Source organism: Chamaea fasciata, unplaced genomic scaffold (assembly GCF_029207755.1).
Source record: "Chamaea fasciata isolate MVZ Bird 193981 ecotype frontalis unplaced genomic scaffold, bChaFas1.0.hap1 SCAF_1, whole genome shotgun sequence".
Classification (NCBI taxonomy): Eukaryota; Metazoa; Chordata; class Aves; order Passeriformes; family Sylviidae; genus Chamaea; species Chamaea fasciata.
The window spans coordinates 118,961,398-118,986,938 of NW_027094086.1; the positions used below are offsets into that span (position 1 = coordinate 118,961,398).

At 39.6% G+C, this 25,541-nt stretch overlaps 1 protein-coding gene across 4 annotated transcripts in view; it reads right to left on the reverse strand.

The window, feature by feature from the left end:
- The window catches only part of CREB5 (cAMP responsive element binding protein 5), a 257,956-nt gene that overhangs the window by 202,435 nt on the left and 29,980 nt on the right, over nt 1-25,541 (reverse strand). For 2 of the 4 annotated variants that reach the window (XM_066195125.1, XM_066195135.1), the window contains 3 exons: nt 12,803-12,874; nt 9,426-9,519; nt 767-888 (listed from right to left, as the gene is read on the reverse strand). In XM_066195125.1, the coding sequence (XP_066051222.1) occupies nt 767-888; nt 9,426-9,519; nt 12,803-12,874 (288 nt within the window). Of the gene's footprint in view, nt 1-766; nt 889-9,425; nt 9,520-12,802; nt 12,875-25,541 lie in introns of those variants that run through there. The other 2 variants (XM_066195162.1, XM_066195143.1) reach the window with 2 other exon arrangements.

Consider the following 25,541-nt stretch of genomic DNA (forward strand, 5'->3'; position numbering starts at 1 on the left):
GCCTCTCTAGTGCATTAACTCTTTCAAAATTCTTTAAGAATTTTAACAGCACTTTAGGATCCCTGAAAACACTTTTAACTATCTTTGGGTACAGGAGTACATTTACATACAAGCTGGACTACATAATTCAACCTGAACTTCAGAATACTGACAGAATAACTTCAGAATAAACTAAAAGAAATTTGAAAATGGGATATGTTATCTACTAGGTATTTCAAGTTAAAGTTTCCAGGTCAACTTGAATGCTTTATGAGAAATAAAGAAACACAATAAAGCTGGTATTGATGATGAATAAATCCAAGGGCCCACTGTGTTGTGGAGGAATTTTAAAAAAAAAAAAATTTTGCTCTTAAATAAATGCCTCTTCATAAGTCAAATTTCCCTGTAATGTATTTAAGTCAGTTTGCAATCCTCACTTCAAAGATGATATAATTTTCCCAAGCCTCTCCCTCAAGAGGTGTGTGGTTTGTGTTATGGTTTACTTAAAAGCAGAAACTTGGGATCAAATCCTGGCAAACACAGTTACACTTTATTATTATTATTATTTAATACTGGGTTTTTGTTGGTTTGGGGTTTTTATTTCTGTCAACTGCTTCAATAGTTTTAAAAAAAAGCATGTCACAATTTATAGTGCCACCTAGTTTCTAACCAAAATGTTACTATGAGGTAGTAGAGCTCAATCTGCTTTCTCACAGATTGAAGGACATTTCCTTTAACATTTCCAGGAATCAAAAGTGGAGGAAAGGTTTTGTATGCTCACACTCACCCTTTTGTTGTTCTCTTCTTCTTGTGCCTTCCTAAACTCGTGCTCTAGGGAGCAGTCGATGTCGTTGAAGAGGCCTACTTCCTCACAGTTCTTCAGAAAGCGTGTTGGTGTAGGGGTCTGATCTGAGAACAAGGCAAGAAATCATCACTGGTGCTTAATATTAGAAGGAGAGGGAGACAATTAAATAGTCTTCCAGGAAAAGAGAGGTTCTAACCAAAATTCTCTTTGCCTTCCCACCTGTACCTACCACACCATCATTAAAAAAACCCACATGGCGCTGAATTTTGACACTAAACGCTGCAGGCAGCAAGTTCTTGCCATCAGTGTCCGAAACCAGACATCATTTGGGCAGAAAAACAACAGCGTGGGTTTTCCCAGGGCACATAGCACAAGTGCATACCCTTAACGTGTGCAAGTGGTCGTTAGAACCCTCTAAAAACCTCCAAAAATAGGCGCATGCAGAACAACGCACCGTACATCACGTAATGCACATTTACACCACAGCACGCATGTTACCTGCTGTGGATACACACTAGTTAATGCCTTCAAGTGCTCAAAAAACCACCTCAAATATACACATACTTAGCAAAAAAGGTAACCAATGCAAGCAGTTCTGCTTCCAACACAATTTTTGAAGGAAGAGTTAAAAAAACATCAAAAAAAGCCATGAGAAGGGAAATTCTACCCATGAAGAAGCATCCTTTTGCATTTTATTCCTGAAAGTGTTGATAATACATGCAAAACCATGAAATTTGGAGTAAAAAAAAAAATTACTGTCTTCATCTCTAGGATTCTTCTGCCCTCTCAGAATTAATACAAGAAGGGCAGTACTCTCTTTAATGCCACAGGCAGGAGGGACTAAAGAAATTACAAGGTTTTCTGACACCTTTTCAAAAACCTGCAAGACAGAGAAGCTAAATTGCCATTCAGACTGTAGTTTCAGTGATGACCTCAGCTGGTCTTTCTTCAGGAAATGAAAAATCGAGCCCAAATTTGGGAACCAAAGATTCCCCAAAGCACAGCTCTGAGGCACCTCTATTCATTCTGAGCCTAGTTCTTAATTATTCCACCTTGGTTCCTTATTCCCAAGGCTCTGTTCCAGCCCGAGATGCTTTGTACTTGATGTTACAGAAAGATTAGACTCACTTTGTTAAAAAATAATCTTCAGTGTAGTCCTTGACAACTACCTATTGTTTGTATTTCATTCTTTAAAGAATGAAAATTGTCATATTAAACCCCATTGCCCATTTTGGGTCAGTTCTGACCTCAGAAAAAGTTTGCCGCTTCAGCAAAGAAAAAATTAGTTTCTTGCACCTAGCTAAGCTGGGTCAAGTTCTAATATTACTCCCTTACAGCAAACAGTTACCTGACACAATGAATTTTACATGATCAGTATAGAAATGCACATCAGGCCTTAATTAAGCAGTACAAAAGCAAGGCATTTTTCTCTTGGAAACTAATGCAGTTTTCGCTTGGAAACTAAGAAAGAGGACCAGCCTTCTCCATTATAAAGCCAGGAGAAGCTAATTTCCACCTGTATCGAGCATGGTCTCCTCCAGGTTTGACTTTCTCAGGTAATCCAAGGGCAAAGATGCTCATTTGCATTTATATTTCTGATGGAACATCAGAATGCAAATCCTTAATGTTAAAATTCTTGTTTCATTTCTTTTGGCTTCAGCATTCTACTTATGAGCTCAAAGGAAACAAACTTCAAGTATTTGGGAATGCACACTTATTTGTCTATTAGCTTTCACCGCTAACTACTGCTATTACCAGAGTTAGAAACATAACTTTCTAAGAATCCTGCAAGAACTCAGCATAAGGAGATGAGTCGACAAGGTGCTGGCATTGATGGGAGCTGAGGACACTCAGCACTTTACAGGTCCATACCCTAAATAAGCAGTGCCAAACAAATCTCTAGAGTAACCTCCGTACACTCAGTAGATTTACACCAGGGATGTTTTTGGCCCCTGGACTGAAGTTTGTCCTGAAAATGAGGTGCACTAAAATGCGGGAGAAATAGATTCAATTTCCAAAAAGGATTAAAATGCTACTTTAGTGAACAACACCATTGTTTTGTAGAAAACCAAAGACAATTGTTGCTAAGCCTTCCTGGACACAAAGGGCACATTATTATCTGAATGTGAGGTAAAAAGAGGAAATGTTTTACTGTTAGAAGTGGTATATCCATATCAAATAAGCAAGAAATCAATTTCATGGGCAAGAGGAGAAACTATGGTTTCATGAAGAAGTTGATGCCACCACTTGCACTAGAATCAAAAATCCTGTGTTTCTTCAGAGTTGCTTGGGCCCAGAACTGACCAAAAAAGTTATCTCATTGAAGTAAATCCATTTTAACAGTGAAAAAAAGCAAGCCGGAGCAAGAGTGTGACTTCAAATGCACAAGGGCCTCAATGGCTTCTTTTCTCTGCTCATGCTGAAAATCTGTCTTCTGCACCCCAAGATAACCAATGGTGTTGCCTACAGTTGAACTTTCCAATTAACTATTTTAATATCTCAAAAGATCAAAACTAATAATGACACTGTTTACACCACCTACATATGGAGATGGTGATCTTGTTTTATTACCTCAGTCTCCCCATACTGCTGCTGTAGTTCCTATGTTCCAGAAATCAGACTGGCAGGAAAGCACATGAAGATTTTTGTTAAAACAGACAGCCCCTCATTTCTCTGAACTGAGAAAGGAGCACCACCGACCAACCAGCCTAAACTTCATCCACAGGTCTCCTGGAAGTCAGCTCAGTCAGATGTAAAACAACACCTGCCTTTCTAGTTCTAATACGTCAGCCTTCAACATTCACAGAAACCAGAAGGCTGTAAAACCTCTGTTTGTGTGAGAGCAGAACTGATAAAGACCCAGACTTTGAAATGATGAGACTCTTTGTAGCCAAGTAGTTACAGTGCACATACACTGCACTCATTGGTTTCAGGATTTCAAGGCTACCAAGTCTAATGAGCTTGATTTACTCCTGAGCAAGCAACTATTTTGCCTCTGCAAAACACAACTTCTCCTTTAGGATGTGGGCAAATTAATAGAAGAAATTACTGTCAATAGCACAGAAATTCTTTTAGCTAGATTAGGCAAGCCTTCTTGTTTTAATTGGGAAGAGTATCACAAAGGAGACTCTAGCATAAGCTACAAAATCAGGACTCCCAGAATTAATAAAATATTCCTAATTCTCAGCACTTAAAAATGCATTAATAGTTCCAACAGCTTGTGCCTGACCTCATTGTTCCCTGTTGGTACAAACAAAGATTTTGTTGCTATCATCAGCGCCCACAACTATTGCAGACTCACTAAGAGCAGGGCTCTGATTTGTTGCTCTTCAGCAACTGAATGAGCCAGACCCATCTGGACCAAAACTCAGACAGAGCCAGCATCACTCTCAGCATTCCTGCTGAGGACACACGATACGTAGGAAGCTGCTCTGCAGGCACACTGCTACTTACACAACACAGGACTCTAATATCACAAACTGTATTGGCAGCTTGGGATACAGAATTATCTAGGTTAACCCAAGATACCTGCCTGTTATACTGAACAGCTATCCCAAGCCAGTCACATTTTTCAACATGTAAAAATCTTTCCATCCTCAACTAGTTCCATCCTCTAGAACTAGTTTACTGTCCTTTGAGGCATCTACATCTAGCTATTTGTCACTTCATAGGCAAACCTGTCATCTTATAATTACTTAGGAAGTTTTCCCTATCTTAACTTTATCATCAGCTTAAACACAGATTTTGTCAAGCTTCAGACTAGGCAGTGAAAATATTGTTCAGCCTATTACTCAGGGGAATAAGCAGATTCTCTGATGACGTAGTCCTGACCATAAAGGTTGCAAGAAACATTAAGTTTAAATAAGCCTCAAAAATATAAATGGACAATACACAGCAAGCCCAAATTATCTCACTTGTGCAGATCCCAAGTTAACCTACTGTATCTTACAGGAAGGGATTTCAGATGCACTCAGCAATCATATTCTGACCAGAATTTCACATACTGTATATATTTCGGTTGCTGACCTTTGAAAACCTGTCCTCAATGTCTGAAGTGATGCCTGATTTTTCAGACTCATAAATATATATATATATATGTGGTAAGGCAGTGGGGAACTTAAAGTCTTCAGTGAAGTCAAAAGATTCCATTATGTACTCACAATGTTTGGCAATGCATGGGGGTTTCTTTGTTGTTGTTCATTTGGGGGTGTGGGGATTGAAATAATAGTCTCAGAAAGGACACTCAGTCTCCATACATTGTTTTCAAAACAACAGCTCAGGAAATACAACATTAGCTTGCTATAGAGAAACTAACTTGATTCTTCCAGAATGTATTTTGTTAAATTGCCTTGAATTCCTGAGTTTCATCCCTCAAAACACAAAAAGAAACTTTAAAGTATGCTTCCAGTTTAAAACCAGAGAACCAAGGACAGTTATGTGAAACAAGCTTTCACTTTGAGAAAAAAAAAAAAAAAATTAAATTCTGATTCGGTAAAAAGATACCTAACAGCACAGCTCCAAAGCATGTAACTTGATTCTTCATTTTTCTTTCAAAAAAAAAAAAATTGTTTAGTCTGATGTGCAATAATAATAGACATTTGGCTTGTTCAGCTGTGGGTTCTGTTGAAGTTATACACTTACTCATGTTGTATTTTCATACAATGATAACAAAGTCAGAGTAATGGGGCTAGCACAGAAATTTGAAGGGCTGCCCATCAAGCAGCCACAAAGACAGAGGAATGTCCTGAGAAGTTCAGAAAGGTTTCTTCATTGATTTCACAGGTTTCTACCCAAGCGCACTGAGGAGCTCAACATCATCAGCCAGATAGAGAAAGAGGAGAGGAAGATGTGCACCCAAACAAAGGTAGTGAAAATGCTCCCGCCCAGATGATGGTTACCAGAAACTTTACTGCCTAAATATGTACTCCTTAAAGCACTGGTTGGACCTTCCTGGAGGGGTATACATACTGGATACAACTAATTTTTAGTCTTCTGCTCACTCTGAAACTGACTGGTAAATGTAGGAAAATGTTTCATTTTATTTTTGATAAAGCAGGGGACGCAGAAGCAAACAAGAAAAACTACAGTATGAGTCCTTATACCAAATCATTTTGCACACCTCAAAATTCATGTCTTTATAAACCTCTCTGTGTAAACTATAAGGAAGAAAAAAAATTAAGGCAACCAAGGGTGATGTAAATTACCTCACTGACACAGGCATTACCTGGGAAAAGGAATACATTTGCACTACCTTTATTACAGGCACGTCTTCCATCTAGAGAAAAGTGTTTCTACCTCCACAGTGGGCTTTACCACCAAAACTCTAGAGGATCTGGTTTCAGTAAAAAGAGTGAGGAAGGAAAAATTTTTCTGTGTAGATAATCCCCAGTTTCCAAAGTTCAGTCCCACAGGGCTTTTAGTATTTCCCTGGAGGAAACAATCTATTCCACAGACATTATTATTTTGGTGTTTAAACACAAAAGCTTCATCACACAACAAACTGCAGAGTTTCAAAGCAATGTAAACACTGTTCACTTAGCACGACAGCAAAGAGTTGATATATATTTCAGTCAATTTAATTATAAAGTTGCCCGCAACAGTGACTAGCATGCAAAACTTACATAAGATATTCTGTGTTATCTCAAAGAGATCTTTTTTGGCTGGAAAGATGGAAATGGAAAGCATCAATGACTCTCTATCCATACTCTTTCTAACAAGACTTTCTAACAAACAAAAATAAAATACATACAACAAAGAGGAACAAATAACATTAATATAAAAAGACAGAACTGTGTTGTCAAGTTGTGCAACAAAAGTATCCCTTGAATTTTAGTTCAATGCCTCTAGTGGATTTTCCTTCCATTTATACAGTCAGAGAACAGAAAGCTGTTTGGTGTATGTAGGTATCTGGAATTTCTGATATGGTTCAAGAGATTGGTTCACCAGATTTATTATAACTTGTTCTTCTTAAGCCAGCATGAAAAAAAATGGTAGAAAAAGTAGTGAAGCTAGCTGATAACTGGAAGCTCCGGGAAAGACATACCTGATAAACCAGCATAGCACCAATTGTTGCAATCACATCATGCACCATTGTTTATTAGACACTGACCCCACCTACATAACACCATATAACTTCACATATAACATAACTTTACCTCTCCCTTAGAAGCTGATATTTAAGACCCAAACACAGATTTCACACAAAAAACAAGTTCCTTCTTCCCAAGTCATATTTTGCTTAGTTTTTAAGATGTCTTGTACAAGACCAACAGTTTCAGTGCCTAATTCCAGGAACAGATAAAGAAAACATATTGAATGTGTTAAATATTACTGATATTATAGTAAACCCAGACTGGGGATTAAGCTACCTCTGTAAACAGAGCAGGTAATTCTAATGTCTACCTGAAAGCATACAATGTGTTATTTTTCATGACTAATTGCTAATAATAAATGGCTCATACACAACAAATTAAAAGATAGTATACAACATATCAGAAAAAAAAATTTTGAAAGTCTGACTTCTAGGCAGCTTAAGAGAAAGAGGGGAAAAAAAAACCTAACACCGCACCTGGCTTATTACAGGGCAGTTGCTGCTGCAATTCTTTGAACCTACTGATGACAGGAACAATTTTATAAAAAAGTCAAATAAGCAAAAATGCAAAAAACAAAGAAGACATTAAGACAAATGTCTAAGAGAAATGTCTGTCTCTTATTCCCATATATCATTAATTTTTCATTCTGAAATCTAAGAATAAAACATCTTGAACTTTAAGGTATTTAGATTTCCCCAGGGTTTCAATGGGTAATGAATCAACTATTTTTCAATGTCTTCCTGCAGAGAGTAGATGATCTATGATGCTTCCTGAGTAAGGACTGCAAAATGCCAAACAAATCCAGCAAACAAACACAAAAAGAGGAATCAGTACTCTGCAGAACCAAGTTGCCAGGCCATTACAGTCAGGAACATGGGCCACAGTCTTTGGGAACACATGTGGCTTTTTACTCTTTAACTACTACAAAGGATCATCATAGACAAATCTCAAAGAAAACATCCCTCGGAGTCATTCTGGGCAGAAAATTCTGTATTAGTGTGCTCAGTTGGCTAACTGCAGGTTTAGGGGTCCCAATACCAGTGGTAGTGCTGGAAAACAGTCATTCTTTTTGCTTGGTAAAGCAACCCATTGGAAGAAGCAGGACCTCAAATCATAGAAGTTACCAAACACAAATGGAGCTACTCTGCTCAGGGGACTCCTGATGACAGAATAGATTCCTTAGAAACTGCACTCGAACAAAAGTCTTACCAAACAGAAAGTTTTAACAAAAGCCAGCACTTGCATAGGGTGAATGTGCCCACGGCACAGATGTCTTTGAGCAGTTTCACTGCCAAAGGACTCAGCCAAACGCAAAAGCAGCTTTTTCTCATTTGTGCTTGCAAACACAGGATTCTGTGGGCATAGCTGGCATTCAGGCACTTTACAAGATCTACTCTTCAAAATGCTATGCACTGTTTCCTTCTAAACTTAATCCACTATGGCATTTTAAAATGTAAAAGCAAAATAAATTCTATTTGGGAAAAAGGTTGCCTAACTCCTCATTGGTGCCCAAAGTCCCAAAAAAAACCCCAAACAAACAAAGACCTAAATATTTGCAAACCCTTGTTACTTCATTATGATTTTCATAAAAATGCAAGCAGTTTAACCATAAAAGAATTAGTCTGCAGGAGTCCCTTTAATGAATATACATTTGCATCTGAAATGGCACAATTTACCTTGAAGAAGCCCATTGTTAAAGACAAATATCAAACACTGCTAAACATCCACACACACGTGCTTCAAAGGGGGGTTTTCTACCATTGCTTTGAAACCTGAAAAATTCTAGAGATACTATTCTACATAGTCCATTACTATAGCCCAAAAAATAAACAATAGGAAAGGGAATAGGAGAGGAAAGAAGTAAAATGAAGGGCTAGCTTGACCTTACCCAGCACTGGCTGAAGGCCAGCAGGCAATGTGGTTACACAGACAAGAGCACAAAAAGACTACATAATATACTACTCAAAAAATTATAGTGTGCAATTGCACATAATACCAAATAAACCCTGTTTATGAAGCGGGAAGTGCAGAGAGAGATGGGGAAGGAGTACTGGATATCAGCCCCTGATTCACCTTTCTGGTTATGGCTAATTACAGTGGGCAGTTCCTGAGTCACCACACAGGTGGCTCATGCAATGTGACCTCTTCCAGATGCTGAAGAGAGTCTGGCCAGCTTAAACAGCAAGTCTTACAGCAGCAGCAGCACCACAAATGCACTTCATTAACACTCTCACTGCTGGGCTCCCAAATGACATGCACTTAAGTGCCTGTATTTCACTGGGAATCAATGATAGAGCTGCCAACATGCCTGAGATCCAGTGATTTCTTTCCTTCTCATGGCAAACATGTACAAAGCCAGAGGAAGGGCAACTGTCCTTTCGTTCAAAGATATGATTTCTAGCTTAATCCATCTCTCCTTGTTATTTAATTGGAGCAGGGGCTTTTTAAAACCAATCTTGGAGTCATTTTGCCAGTAGCATTCCAATAGGAGTCATGGTTTCAACATCATCTGAATAGTTATCTTGACTCTTGAATTCATGTCTTCTTACCTGATAACATATTATCTGTTTTTATTGAAGGAAACTTCAAAGTCATTTCATGTTTGTGCCTGTGAATCATCAGATGATCCTCTGTTGGAAAACGCTGTCAGGCAAACACAGAAAAAGAGACAGGAAGAGAGAAAAAAAAAAAAGAAAAAAGAAGAATTTAATTCGCTAATAAATTTTTGGCATTGGATAGAATTTCAAAAATGAGAGAGTGAAAGAAATTTATCCAGCTAGAAATGTGTCCAAATGGCACAGGAAACAGAATATTTGAAAATACAAGTAAGTATGAGTAACAAATAGCTGTACTCGATTTAGAAACACACTTGCTGCCGTGCTCTCTGGGAAGACAAACTGTAAAGTGTCATGCAACTGCTTGAAAAAAATTACTGTCCAAGTTTTAGGTTCTAAGGGTCTCAGACACCCACTCCAGCTACTACAGCCTCACAAGTCACCACGTGCCCGGGGATGCGATAACTGCTGTTCTGTGTGCTCTTAGCCCACGGCAAATGCTAAGTAATGAGGCAAATCTTAAATCACTTTACTGGATTTTTCTGCTTTTGTGTCTTTCTGCAACATATATCTGATGAACAGCTATAAAAATAACTAAATAAGCCAGCTTTTCTCTACCCAAAAGTATTCAGGCAAAACACGTCTTTAATTTGGAAGTATCTGACTTGATTTGAAGTGTCAATGAAATGGTGCACAGTTTTATAGCAACTAGTTATGACCCTTTATGATACTAAATCAAATTCTTCTCCTTTGTCAAGCAGAGAAGCTGAAGAGATGTTTTTTGTAAGAAACTAATCAGTGTGCTAAATTTGTTTTACAATCTGATTACAGACTTCTACAAGAAATAGCTTCTTTTGAACAAAACAAAGAAGAGATGAGCTTGAATAAACGCTCAAGCACTAGCACATTTGGGCTCAAACAGCAGAGTTGTTCTGTGAAGTTTCCTTCACCAGAATGTGAATACACAGACCTTGGCTACTGAGATGGTTTCAACTGGGTTATTTCAGGACTATCAAAAGCCAAAAGTTGTATCACCAAGGCTTGATTAAAAAAAAAAAAATTAAAACAGCTTTTTAAAGTAACAGGTACACAGGAGAAAAAAAAAGGCAACAACACAGCTAAAGGGATCTAATGCCTTCAACACAGTATACTCTTGGCTAAGTGACTGTGCTCGTGGCTATAGTATAAATAATTGCCATGTGCTACACCTTCTGAGAATCTCTCTAAGCCCATAGAGAAAGCAGCATAAATAATGGAATTGAATTCTCTGGGGGAAAAAAAAAAAAAAAAAGAAAAAACCAAACCACAAAAAAACAAACAAAAAACCAACCAACCAAACAAACAAACAAACAAAAACCCACCACACAAACCAAAACAAAAAAAATGAAAAAAAAAAAAAAAAAAAAAAAAAGAAATCCCGAAGACCTTTTCCTCACTGTGTAATCCTGGTTCACTGCTTACTCATCTGGAAGAAATGCAGCAGTAGGAATTTCTGTTAAGAACAAAGGGAATATCTGAGAAAGGCTTTGCTCAATGAAATCATGAAGGGGGGGATAAAATCCCGCATCTATTTCTCTTGGAAATGGGTTTTTCTTCATGGATGCCATGCTCTATCTCCATGATGAAATCAGCCAGCTTAAACAGGGCATGGATTAACAGAGGAGAAACTGTTCCTCCAGCCCAGACTTCTCTGCCTTTTTTTTTAAGTCTACTTTCCTCCTTGTGCAGAAGGCCAACTCCATCAGCCCTCAGCACACATCTGCATGGGCCAAGAGAGAAGCCAGTCCCCAGACAGCTTAGCTGGAAACCAGCTCTGCATTATGCACTTGATGTCAAGTCCTCGTTTACAACAAACAGAGGCCGTGTTAGGAAATGGGAAGTTAAATGTTTTTTAAGATGGATGTCATGCCTACATTGTAACAGCATGCCACCTTTCCAAATTGTAACAGCATGCCACCAAACTTGCTCTCTGAACACCTAAAAGAGCTTGTCTGGATCAGCTTCTCCTCCACTGAGGAAACTAATTAAGAGTTGGCATGAAAACACTCAAGACCATTGGTTTCAGTGGAATTTAGTTTCATCAAAAATGTAAATAAATTGTGACAATTAAACTCAGATACTTTTATTCTACCTCTGTGACAGAACAGTGAAAGTTTAACTCTGCATGTGGAAATCTAAAGGAACATACTCTCAGCCTGAGGGACAATCCAAAAGATGCCTGCTGCCTCCCATAGAAAAACTCCCACTTAGTGAAACAGCAAAGCCACTCAGCCAGTTGTTAACTGGACTGAAGGCTTCCACCTCTCCTTATGTCAGCTCCCGGCAAAATCAACACCTACACTTCATTAGCAGACACCCATCCCTCTGCCAGAAGAACCTAAAGACTTGTAAATATATTAGCCAGCTGAAAACTCCCAATGTACAGTTGAAACAGGGGAAAGATTCACTAATTAAGAGAGAAGGACTCTGGGAAATGGGTACACTGTATCACTTGACATAGATGCACACAGGAAGCCTGTGGCAAAAGCCCAAAAGATGCCCTTGTCTGAAGATTTTACTCACAAATTCTCATTACTGAAATACAGTAGGGTCAGAAGTGCCACACATGGAACTTCCCTCATCACTGCGTGTGGGGGAACATCCCTCACCACTGCAAAATCACTGAAAAAACCACACAAACCCCATTTCAAATCTCAGCAGGTAAAATCCTTGTCACTTCAGGTTTTTTTAAGCTCATAAAATATCTAATGCTACAGGTCAGGTTTTGCCCTCGGAGACACATGGCAGAGCACCAGTCAACAGGACAGAAATCCCAAATGCACATCCTGGGGCAAAATTTATCTACAGGCTGCATTTTCCACAGCAAATGCTTAGTAGGAAGATGTCTTAAAGATTAAAAATAAATAAGCACATAAATAAATAAAGATCAGTTAATATCATTGTATTTAAGCGTTTAAAATGGAAAAAAAAACCTAGGAGGGTTACCACCTCCAACAGCAACATAATAAATTCCATCATATATCTCAGCAGAAGACAGATACATGTGTCCTGCCTAGTGTGTCCTCTATTGTTAGTCCCTAAAGGAATCTGCAATACCTGGCTTGAAACATTAGGCTTTGGGATGAGAAAAGGCACAGAAGCAGCTTGAGGAGCACTTGCACCAACTCACTTTTGACTGGCTGTTGTATTTTCTTGAAATATTTTGTCGTGTGGGAAAGGGGAGAATTGAGGGGAAGCAGGTCTTAAAAAAACACACAAAAAAACCCTGACACACATATTATTATTAGACGTGTGTTAATATATCAGGAGGCATTATACAAGCCAGAGCTAGTGCTGAGGACTCAATTAATACCACCGCTGACTCCACTCACCTGTGAGCAGCCTGGGGCACTGCAGACAAAAGGCCTCTCCTGCTCCAAGTTCATCTTTGATTCCTCATAAATCTACATGTTAAAAGGGGGAGGGGGAAAGAAAGGGAACCTATGAATATACACGTTCTAAACTTCACACATGCATGCAACATACAGAAATCGCAGTTTGTGCTTTGACTTCAAACTCTGCAAACAGATCAAAACAAAGTCTTCATACTCAGAGTACTAATTTTGCTAATATTCAGCAGGCTCCCTATAGTCTAAGTTCTTACTGCTCCATCCTGAGCAACAATTTACTTTTAAGAAGGAAAAAAATGTTCAGCTTTCACAGCATAAATCTGCCTCAGAAAATAGCATGTGTTCAGTGTTGTTATTAGATAAGACTGTGTCTTCTCAGAAATATCTTGAATTAAAGGTTTTTACCTTTCCTCCTTCAGTTCCTGCTGAACAACATTAAAACCAGACATCTAGGTTACTTCTGAGAAAGAGCCCACTTTTTGAAGTTCTCTATCCATACTGTCTGATATTAATAACTTAAATACATTACATACATGCTCTCTATACACACAAGGTAACTGTGCATCCCCATCCTTTAAAAGGTCAACTAGAGCCTCAGGAGCTTTAGCAGTGAAGTTTTGTCTAAAACTGCACTTCCCCATAGCAATTACAGTCGTGTAACCTTGAACTAAACCCTGGGGGAAAGCTCCCAAGTCTTAAATAAAGGCAAAGGATGAAACATTCACCCTCAGAATGCAGTTATGCAGCTGAATTTGAGTCAATATTAGGGCACTGTCCCTCAGCAGAAAAAAAAAAAAAAAAAAAAACCAGTAAAATTCTAGGGAGTAAAATAAGTAAGTCATTTATTTCAGAAATGTTTTCAGCCTGTTGGAACAACTGTTTTTACCAGCTAGAATGTAGTGGCTGACCCATCTTACAGCAAATCACCTATGTTTAGAGATTCCCTGAAATCCCTTAAAACTCAGCCTCACCACAGCCTCTCTTAGGAAAATATCTGGGTTGTGTTTGGGTAATTTTTTCATGAACCAAAGAGAAACATCTGGGTGGATAAGCAGAATTTGATTTTAAAAATACAAAAATCTGCAGAAGAACAGGTGGTAAAGTTGCTCAAACCCACTGATCTCTTTTCAAACTACAGTTCATTGCTTTCTATCACCAGAAGTATCTTTAGCACACTTACAGTTGACAGTGTAATTCACCATTAACCTGTACATCAGCCAGACCTGTACTTGAAAGCAATTATTTTCACCGAATGATAACATTTTCTTTTTAATTAAACTTCATTCTGGTGGACAACATTAGTCTGACAGCATATTTTCCTAATTGTGACATAAAAAAATCCACTCTGTCTCACTCCACTGACTTGCAGAAGCAGAACCCAAAAGTGAAGGATCTCTACTTTCATTTGCCCTTCAACCTCCACAAGGACACTACTCCCAAAAGCTGAAAATAAGCCTCAACAGATCTTCCTGATATGGGCATCTCTACCAACACCTGGCCTGGGACAAGTGATTTATAATACAATCAGGTGTCAAGAAAGACCCTAACTCAGGCATAACTTATGTATCCACACAAGGCTAGAACTGAAATAACTAAAATTGTACCTAATTTACTCCTTTAAGATTATTCATATCCTGTTTTGATTTAACTTACAGCTATGTTAAACTGAAATAGGATACTCATAATCAGAAATTAAAGAGTATATTCACATACTAAAATAACTAAAGGTGTTAAATTACTTCTAATTTCAGTTATTTCAGTTCCAGACTGTGCATAGACAAGCTCTTCAGAGATGAAGCCATAAAAATACTCTGAATTACACTATCCTGTCTGAAAGAAACAAGCAGCAGAGAGATAACTGACTAGAAAAACAAACCCCCGCAAAAAACAAAACCAAAATCTCCAGCTAAGTAAGATTTTTCAATCCACCTCTATTTATGGGATGTGACCCCAGGCATGTTGTCTTTCCTAAAGACAACTTTTTCCTTTACACAGAAAGAAGAAGGGGAAAAAAAAAAAAAAAAAAAAAAAAAAAAAAAGCTGCACATAGATAATGAGAGGCTTTATTTAATATCTCAATTGCTCCTGCAACTGAAGCACTGCCAAAGATTTCTGTTACCCCTTTTTCCCCTCCTCAGGGGACAGTGACAACAGCATTTTCAATAGCAAAACAACAGATGACACTCAGTTAAAGAAAACAAGATAGTTACAATTCTGGTCCCAAATGTCCAAGTGAATTTCAAAACATTACCAGGAATTATTCGGAGTTTGATTTCTTATTGAGTATTGCAAGCATAAGACTTCCCTCCCCATCCTGATCTTGGCCTTTAGTCCCTGAATCCACCAGTGCATGCTCTGAGAACAATTAAATGATTCTCAAGGTTATCTAGGGGGATAAGCATGGACTAAGTACTAAAACATACTAGATGAGGACTACAATCTGAGTGCAGAGATCAGATGCAGGAAATCGACTATAAGAAAACATGGATTTGGTGTTTACTCTCAGTACTTGGAAAGGCATAAGATTTAACGTCAAATTGTTTTCCCCAAATGTACAAGCAATTGCTTGTTTCCATGAGAATCATTCTTTGCAGACACTAAACATAAAACAGGTAATAATCCAGAACGGCTGTATCACCTGCACTCCAAGGTACTATCTAGCAGAATTTGACGTATATAACGTGTTACCAGGTAGTACAGTGCCCTCAAGACAAATTGCACCGTGCAGAATTGGTGTTTACATGTGATGCAATCACTGCGGCTGGGAATGTGGTACCACTGACTCTCTTACAACACTAAATGAGTGAAAGACGCTGCCTGCTGCCTACACTTTTTGCAATTGTCCGGTGCTTGGTTATCATATGGCAGTAATTCCAGCATTATGCTTGAATGTTGACCAGAAACAAGCAGCTGAAAGTCTGTGAGTGTGAACCTCCTGCGTGCCTCAACCCCACTGAACTCCACAAAAGCTGCAGATGCACCAGCACCACCAGGCCTCACCCCAGGTTTGCAGCAGGATGAGGGCTCTCAGCAAAAGAGGTGTTCTGATTGTGCTCAGCACAGCTTGCATGGCACCCTTCTCAGGGTGCAGGCACACATCTCCCATCCTCCAGCTCATACAGCTGCACACAGCCTCTGGTGCATGCTTCTCTTCACATGGCTCACGTGTGTGGCTGGGCCACACAATCCACATCTTCTTTTTCCACACTGTGTGCAGGTGAAGGAAGGAAATAACACAACCAATGGCAACATTTCGACTTCACCTAGTAAAGCTATATCACAGCAGCCTTTCCATCTAAATTAGGGTGCTTATTAGCCTTTGGTATCTTAAAAATTCAAGTGACATTCATGCAACTCTTGTAGTTCTATCAATAACTGCTGCAATTAATGCACATGAGGAATATCAGACAAATCTATGATGACTGTAAAGCTAAAAATTTGCTCCAGTCTGAATTCTTTGCTTCTGTTATCAATAGCTTAATTTATTGCAACTTTGTGACTTTTTTGAAGAAACAAATCAAGAATTGTAAATAAAAGTGAACACTATTATGGATGTGCCAGCATTAGTTCTCATATTATAAACAATAGCCATGAGTTTATAATCCACCAGAAAAGGGGGCTGAATTTTAATAGACATGTTAACAACATCTGTCAGCATTTATTGCCCTATTGTGACCACGTAAAGAACCTTATTGGCAGAATGCGTAAGTGAGCAAATCTGCTATGCTGTTGTAGCCTGCCATCGTCCTGAAATATCACTCTGCTCAGGAGAAGTTAAAGGTATTCTAATTATAAAAAAGAAATAAATAAAGATACAAGAGAAAGACTCCTCCAAGCCATGTCACGTGGTAGAGAAACAAGTAGTTCTGCAGCAAGTCAAGATTTTCTTCTACTCCTTGATTTTTGCATAAGAATCTTCTAAAACATTTTTATTATAATTAATAAAACTGAAGCCTACAGTGAGGAATGCAAAAACATAACAAAGAAACAAAAGCAAACAGAAGAAACAAAACCACCCTCAGAACTCAGCAACAAACTACATCTCTTCTCAGCAGCATCCAGAGGGAAGTACCCCATGTCCTCAGGTTCCTCAAGGAGTCTTTGTAGAGCCCCAGGATCATCTTTTCTGAACCAGAAAAACTGTTCTTACATCTGAGACCAAGAAAGCATGCTCCTTTCTGTCTCTCTCTCCCCCTTTTTAAACTCAGCAGTAATCTTACTGCCATACTGGTAAAAACATCAAGCAGGCTTGTTTCCTGTTTCAATGTTATTCTTGAAGTGGGCTGCAGTAAGAATCTGATTTTCATTGGGCTATTATTATTTGCAGCTGTGTGACCTTTCTAACCCTCTTTTAAAAGTGACATTTCAGCCTTCAACCTCAAGCTGTCTAAATGTTGCAGGGTTTTCAGGCCTCTGATTAACAGAGGAAAAAGAACCAATGGGGAGGTTTATACTACAATGTGTCTAATGCAGGTCAGTGCACCCATCCTGCCATTTGCACAAGTGAGTAATTACACTCTTATAAGCAACCTGTTTGTTGAAATTAATCACCTGGGTTCATGCTTGCAAGACAGGTTTCTTCAGCCTGCTGTGACCAAGGTCACTGTGATTTCCAAATACAGGTACAAAACACACGGTCTCTAGCGTTAGCAGCGGTATGCAGAGACATGAGCAATAAATGAAGCATCACCTGTTTTTTAGGGTCAATGTTTAAAAAGTGAGAGGAGACATGGTTACATTGCACTTGTGAATAGCAAAGAACCCTGTGGATGTATGCAGCATTCTGAACTGCTAGTCATGGCTATTCAGTGCAGTGCTATTTATAGATAATTAGAGCGTTATTAGAAATGCTATTAAGACTTGTTGGTTTTGGAAGTGTAATACATGCAGGGTTAATGCCTAGAGTTGTTCCCAGTATGTACTTGCTTGAGCAAAGCCAATTTGAAGCAGCATTGTGCTGGAACAGTGCACAGTGGTTTTTCTCAGCGTGGGTTTTTCAGTGGAAGTGCTTGTTTTCTAAACTAGCACCACACTTTCCACATGCAGGCATACAGGGCTCATTATCACAGCCCTGCCTGCTTCAGCTGCTACAACGAAGGGTCTGTCAGCATTTCCATTAGAAACCCCCGTTTTCAGGATTAAAGCATTTCCAAATGGTTCTGGATGCTGGAAACCAATTTGTGTCCAGAGTCCCCAAGAAGGACTTTAACACGATGCACATTTGAGCTGGGGCTTGAGCCCTTGCTGGTACTCCAGTGATGTTTTTGGGATTGCATTTATGACATTTATGTGTGGAAAAACACTCAGCTTGGTCCTTTACTCATTTATTTCAAAAGAAGAGAGGCCCATAAATCTTCAGGCAGAGCTGAGTGCTCTCAAAAAGCAGTTGATGTGTGAATTGCCTCAACAGCAAACAGCTTTCCTTCGGTCTTTTCCCCATGGCTGGCATCTGTGAAGTCACTAGCCACTGACACGCTTCAGGATCATTTGCAAAAGGAATATCAAAAAGATTCTTTTTCCTTGCTTCCAAACACCCTAGTTCTTTTTAAATGGCCACATGGTTTACTTATTGCTTGCCCAAACAAAATCCAGTGCCGGGAAGGTTCCCCAGCAGTCCTAAGGTTTTGTCCCTTCTCTCTATACCTGGATATATACAGGTATATCCATTCACCTTCAAATCAATCAAGGAAGAAAAGTTTTTGATCCCCCCAATTCAGCATTTGTCCACTAAAACCCACTGTTTCTGTTATCAAAGAAGGCCAAACAGCTGCTTCCTGAATTTCTTCTGCTTATGCAGAGCTGCTTTCTTCTCAAGAAAGAGCATAACTGAGGATAACTAAAAGAATATGAAGCAAATATAGGATACTTCAAAATGAAACAAGAATGAATGCTGAAAAACTCTGGAATTAAGGAGGGTGGGGGAAATACAGGGAGAAATAAACACAAGGGAAATGTAAAAGAGAAAGGTAATAGAAGGACTGCAAACCACTGGGCTGAGGAAGAGGAGGAGAGTAAAAGGATACCTCTGAAAAAGAAACTCAAAATAGAAAGCAGATGATCTACTGCCTTCCCACGTAGCAGCAGCATGAGAGCCCAACACCATGTATCACCCATGCAAGTATTTGGTAGGGGGCACAGTTTGTCCTCTGCACTTGATGATCAGTCACTCAAGTCTAGTGGAAATGCACGAGTCTAACTGATTCCATTTCTAGGACTCCCCATTTCAGTATAGGAAACCCATCACGGATTCACTTGCTATAGTGCAAATGGATTTGGTGCTTTACAAAAATGGCCACAGAATTACTAAGCACGGGCCACAGAAGACAAAAATGGAAATAGGAGAACAGAGGTGAAAAGTGACTTTAAAATTAAAACACACAAAAAACCCCCAAAAAACCCCCCCAAAAAAAACCCTTTTGAAAACAGTTCATGAAAGTTATCTCAGCACAGAAATATTCTATAGGAGAAAAAAAGATCTTTATAGGGCAAGATGACTATTACTTCAACTCTGGAAAAACACTTTGAGGAATAATGTGGTTATTTTGCACTCTGTGATTGGCCAAACAGGGCCAGTCTAACCTGGAAATGGCCCAGGCTTGTAGTTCTGCAACTGTCCCCCACTGATGGCATTTGCAGAATAACCCTAATACCTGCTGTTACAAGTCTGAAACCACATGAGAGACCAGACTGGAACCTCGCTGACAGCACAGAGGCTTGCATAACAGTACAAGCAGCAACACAAGCTGTACCATACTAAGGAAAAGGAACTATTCAACGACAGTATTTCGCACACCAAGAGACAGAAAGAACACCTGAATCACTTCTCCACTTCCCCTACATGCAATTTTTCTGCCTTTCAGTGCTGGAAATTCAACAGCTAATCCAGACCTACTGAAGTAAAACCAGTATCTGGGTCTGTGGACTTAACAAATGTTAGGGAGAGCATCATATATCTGTGGATAGTCAAACAGCAAATGAATGTCAAGTTTATCTTACCCTGAACAAATACTGTAATTGTCCTGTATCATCAGACATTTAACTGAAGTGCTCATGTCAGAAGACTAAGTTAGACATGAGGGTCTTGAAAGGGAGGGAAGGAAGGAGGGAAGGATGGAAGACAAAAGGGGGAGGGAAGAGGAGGAAAAGTGGGGGGAGAATGGGGAAAAGCAGAAGAAGGAAAGGAAGGAAGGTGAAGAAGTGACAGAAGGGAGAAAAAGGAAGGGAGGAAATGGAAAGAAGGGGAGGAAAGGGAGGAAAAGGAGGAAAGGGAATAAGAGAGGCAAGGGAATAGAGGGAGGAATGGGAGGGAAGGATGTGCTATGTTGAAAGAAAGATTGAAAGATCAAATGCTTTAAATGGTGCACTACAAAAGGACTCTCCACTATTTTAAAAGCTTTAACACTGAGGCTTTTTTTACTCAAAACATTTTGATAATGTAGTATATAATACAATGTACTGGATGTACATGGTGATAATACAGCCCTCATTTAGGTCACTGTCCATCTCACAAATTTTTCTGCTCAAAGGAAGGTGGCAGAACTGCAAAACAACTGCAGTAACGCAAGTGGCAGGAATCTTGCTTTGAGAGACCACCGCTAACATCTAGCATTTTAAAGGAAAAACACATTTGCTCTGTTCTTTATGAGCAAGTCTTGGCTTCTCCCTCTACGTGACACAGTCCCTTGGGGCAAAGCATGTGCACAAAGTTAAAACCACCATTAGCTGAAATCAATATTTACTACCAAACTCTTGAAAGATTTAAAGGAGAAGATACATGCAGGGAACACCATTCCAGGTTCATACAGTCACTACTAACATGGATCTGACAGCACCTGCCCTCCCTCACTACCAATTTTTGGTGGGTTACACACTTAAATACACTTCAGTGTGATATTTGATTAATTACAAAGTTGCTAATAATATAAGAATGGTCGGCTTAGAATTGATTTACAGTTATTTTTCAGGCAAAGGGATAAAATTTAACAGAAAATTCTTAGCCTATGAGGAAGTCTGCCCCAATTTTCATTCATCTTCAAAAGGTTACCAGTAATAAGTGAGGTAAGTAGTCTGTCTTCTAAAAATCCCATCACAAACACAGTCCCATTCCTGGAGCTGTGGCAGTCACTGTGCTTCATGTCCATAGTTCCTACACCAAGAGGATTATCATGGGTGTATGAAAGAAAAACAATGAGCCTTCAGATCAGCTTCACAAGTTAAGATGGTTCACCATGCCTATTGCTATGAAACAAACAAACAAAAAAACTACTTCAAGGAAAAAAAAACAAGCATTATGCACTGGAGAAGATCTCCAGGAAGCCTCCAAAGGGCAGAAAAGGCAACTGCAACTGTGAGATGAACTGTGAGAGATGAAGCCCATGAAGCAGAGGGTGTCAATGATGAACTCCCAGTAACATCTGGCAAATAACCTAATCTTTTGGGACTTTCCAATGCTGGCAGATAAGTGTGTTGTCCATCCCTTCAAAGGCTGACCTCATTTCTATCCTTGGGTTAATGGCATGCAAAGCTCTCTGCTACACTTATTTTTCACTCTTACCTCTGCCCCAAACAGTTATTATTAAACACCAAACGACTTTGCCTATTGTTGTAGTTTGCATACAATTTAATTAAGAGTTTTCCCTCCAGGAATAATATTGACTTAAGGTTTTGTAGGGTTGTTTTGGTTTTTAAGTGTACTGTAACTGCAGTATGCTAATTGCTTTGGTTTACGATACACAAATAGATAAAAGAATTCACCTAACTTGCATGCAAATAAACACTTGGATTTCCAAAGGGAAGGAAGGAAAAAAAAGAAAGCATAAAAGATATCCTGGGGGAAACAACAACACAAGGCTGCTTAGCTGACTTTCATACCAGCAGCAGTTAGGGGCTTTAAAAGCTTTGAAAATTCTGCCAGCCCAAATTATCCTTCCATATTTTATTATATAAAATAATCGCTAAGCCAGAACTCTGCAAACAAACTTAAACATTTTATGGATAAAACTCTGCAATTCTGAATGCTTAAAATAATTTTAAACTAAAACCAATCTTACTTTTTACTCTGTTTTTTTTTTGTTTTATAGTTAACATACAAGACAGTTTTAAGATTTTCATTACATAGAAAAATGAGGCTATTAATAAATCAGCTACAAGCCATTAATTATTAACTTTCACCAATTTTTAATTGCCATTTTTAAAGATTTTTTTTTTTAAGTTGGGAAATTTCTCTCTCTGCAAAATGACCAAAAAAAAAAAAAAATCCTGAATCAAACCTTCAATGTTCACTGTTTCTAGCTATAAGATAAAATCCTTCAGGGTAACAAATCTCTGCTGAGAACACTAGTAGCCCACAGACTCAGCACTAGAGAGTTTTAGACACTAAAAACTGGAAATGGGGCTGTTCTTTTCAGCCCTGACAAATCAAGGGCAGGCTGATCTGCAACACTTTAAACTTTGTACATGTGAAGGTTCTCACATCTCAGATACACTCATTTTACCTTCAGGCATGTTTCTCACCAGTCATATAGCTAGTTTTACTAACAGCAGTGTAGCAATCTATTTCAGGTAAGTTTTGTTAGGATTTAGGCTTATCCGTATGTTTTTAGGAAATCAAAGATGGAATCATTTTGCTGTTAAAATACCTTCATAAAAACAAGAGGGCCTTAGTTCTGAGACTGGGTTAAAAAGCTGCTTCCAAATCATCCATTGCATTGAATACAGCACAATGCATTTAGACTTTGAAAGGGCAGTACACAAATAAAGCAGTAAGCAAAGATTGGCTTGAACTAATAACCTAGAAAAAAATATTCACTCAAAGAAGCTGCAGACATTAAAACAAGAGCTTATATTTTCATAGAATCGTAGAATATTTTGAGTCAAAAAGTACATTTAAAGGTCATCTACTCCAACCCCCAATAATAAAGTAGGGACATCATCTACTAGATCAGAACCCCTCCAACCTGACCTTGAATATTTCCAGGGATGGGGCATTCACCACCTCTCTGGGCAATCTATCCCAGTATTTAAATCATCCTCATTGTAAAAAACTCTTCCTTATAGCTACTCTAAATTGATCCTTTTTTCAGTTTAAAACCATTAACCCTTGTCCTATTGCAACAGCCCCTGCTAAAAAGGTTGTCCCCATAAGTTGTGGCCCACTTACACCTTACAACCACCTCTTTATGGAGGTTGTTCATGAGACTGGAGTCTTCCAGCTCATTGAAAGAGTTAAAAGTTTGAACTAGAAGAATGATTCACAATAGTAATTGAAAGCCTTTTGGGGGAGGCAGGGCAGGTATTTTAGACTCAGTCTTCTGGAGCACCAGCAGCGCCATCAGCAGCCAGAGGACATTGTCCCATGCAGGTATCACCAACAAACTGTGCTGTGCTGCAGGCACGGCTGCTCCCAGGGCTCTGAAATCAGCCACTACCAAAGCCCAGCACCAAAAACACCAGGAGCAACAAGCAATGCCCTGGGCTGGCAGGCTCAGCAGAGAAACCCCTCCTCCCCTGTCATAAGGCTGGTGGCAGAGTCCCCCACAACAATTCCTTCCAGCCAGCACTGGAGAGAAGGCTGAGGACCATCTGCCCCAGCAATTCAGGTACCTGATTTCGAAAGGGAACAGAATGGCCCACAAACTGCTTGGCAGATATCCAAAACAAAACAAAAAGCCCAAACCATTCTGTGCTGCTCCCCCCGCCCTCCTTCAGACCCCCCAGCTAGGCCCTGGCTGCCTCCTCTGCCCTGGATGTGTCCGCAACCCTTGGGTCAAGCTTCTCAACCATTAAAGGTCAGGACCCAGGAGAGGGGCTAACTTTGATGGGAAGCCAACACAGGTCTTCAAAGGCTTTTCTGCAAATATATGCTTTCTTTGAGCACAAAAGTGGTGATCCCTCTACTCTCCTTGGGTGAGAATGCTCCAGAAGTACTCCTGAGGGTTGGAGGTGCTCTTCCAGTCCCCAGCACCTCCCCAGGGCACAAAAATGCCCTGCAAATACATTAGCTGCACGTGAGACAAACAAGTCTGCATCCCTCTCCATAACCAGAAGAGCAGCTCAAGTTTATCAGATTCTCAGATGAGCTCTAGGATAGGCAGAGACATTCCAATGCCCATAGCTGGGGCTGTCCTGTTCCCTGGCAGGGGAGGTGGGATGGATCCTATCCTGACACCCCCATGAGCCCTCTGAGGTTCTCATCCCCAGGGAGACCTCCGTGGTGCCTGACATCGAGCTTTTCTGGTGGTCTCCACTGGAAGAGCAGAAGCACAGCCCAAGGCACTTGTGGGGATGCTGCTCAGCTACTGCTCCCTTGGGAGCACTCCACGGCTCTACAACAAACCCAGACAGGTTATACACAGCCTGTGTACTTCTACCTACTCAGACCTCAAACCCTACCTTAAGGAATGAGAGATTTGGGATGCAGAAGGGATATAAATGTGGCTATTGCTCCACTGCCACTTGACAAGAAAGTGGTATCTGACGTGGGCTGCCACTCTGTCCTCAACTAATACAGTGCGTGCAAAGTGAACTGCTACCAGTGGTTGGGCAGGGGGTTGAGTCTGCGTTCCAGAATCAGCTGAACCAGCACCCATCATTTGTCCATGCAAACTATGGGAGACCCTCCCAGGAGCAGAGAAAGAGCTCTGCACTCCAGGAGTGACTGTGCTTGTCTATGCGCACAGACATGCAAGTCTATGGGGTAGGTGAGAGTGTGCAAAGGAACCTTTCCTTTCCTCCTACAGGGATGCAAGTACCCCGCAGCAATATAAGACTGCAGAACTCTTCTCGGAAGACTGCTGTATCACATTTTAAAAATCAGCCTTTCTGGCCCATGGATTATTGCCTCAGTGAAGGAGGCAGTACATCAAAATTAAGCAATTCCTAATCAGTGACTAGGCACACATTTCTGGCAGGGACCAATCCATAACTACAAACAAGAACTTTTAAAACCAGCACATATGAAAAAATTACTACTTTTCCTAACAAGAAGGAGGCAATGTGAGGAGTAATTCTCCGTAGGCTGTACATCCACAATTTGTGAACTACTCACAGCAACTTATAACACACTGCAAGTGTAAAGCGGTGAAATTCAAACATCTCTAAAAACCACAGATTTGTAACTTGTGCTTATGTAAATACACAGCTTTCAAGCCTCAGCCGTCCTGGCCATAGCTCTTCTGGGAAAAACTAAAAAATCTTGGCTAAGATTTTCAAGAGCAAGCGGTGATACTGAGCGCCTCCAGTTTTTATGTGTCCAATCAGAAATACTTTAAAAGGCTTCATTTTCAACTCCTACTGCACACACCCTCTTCCAATTATATCCCTTTAGGGAATATTTATCTTTGAGAGTAAGCAAATAAGGAAAAGTCTGACACATACACATTATTTTGTTCATTCTTCCCTCAGTAGCCTCTCTAACACAAAGATGCAATACCATGCCAAAATTATAGACAAGAGGCTAAAAAACACACTTTTAAAGACTGTTTTTAATTCTTTTGAACATAGCTGAAAGATGCTTACAATCACAATTCACTGCAAGGAGCTTTAAATATATTTTATCTACAGTTTCATCTGGAAGATTCTAGCTTACATGTTCTATCCCAAGTCATGCAAAGTTGGTGGCAAAGTCAGGAAATAAATACATATATATTTATAGTTACAATGTACTGATTAACTGCAAGATCATTAATTTGGGAATGGACTGCATAGACTGATCTGGCTTTTC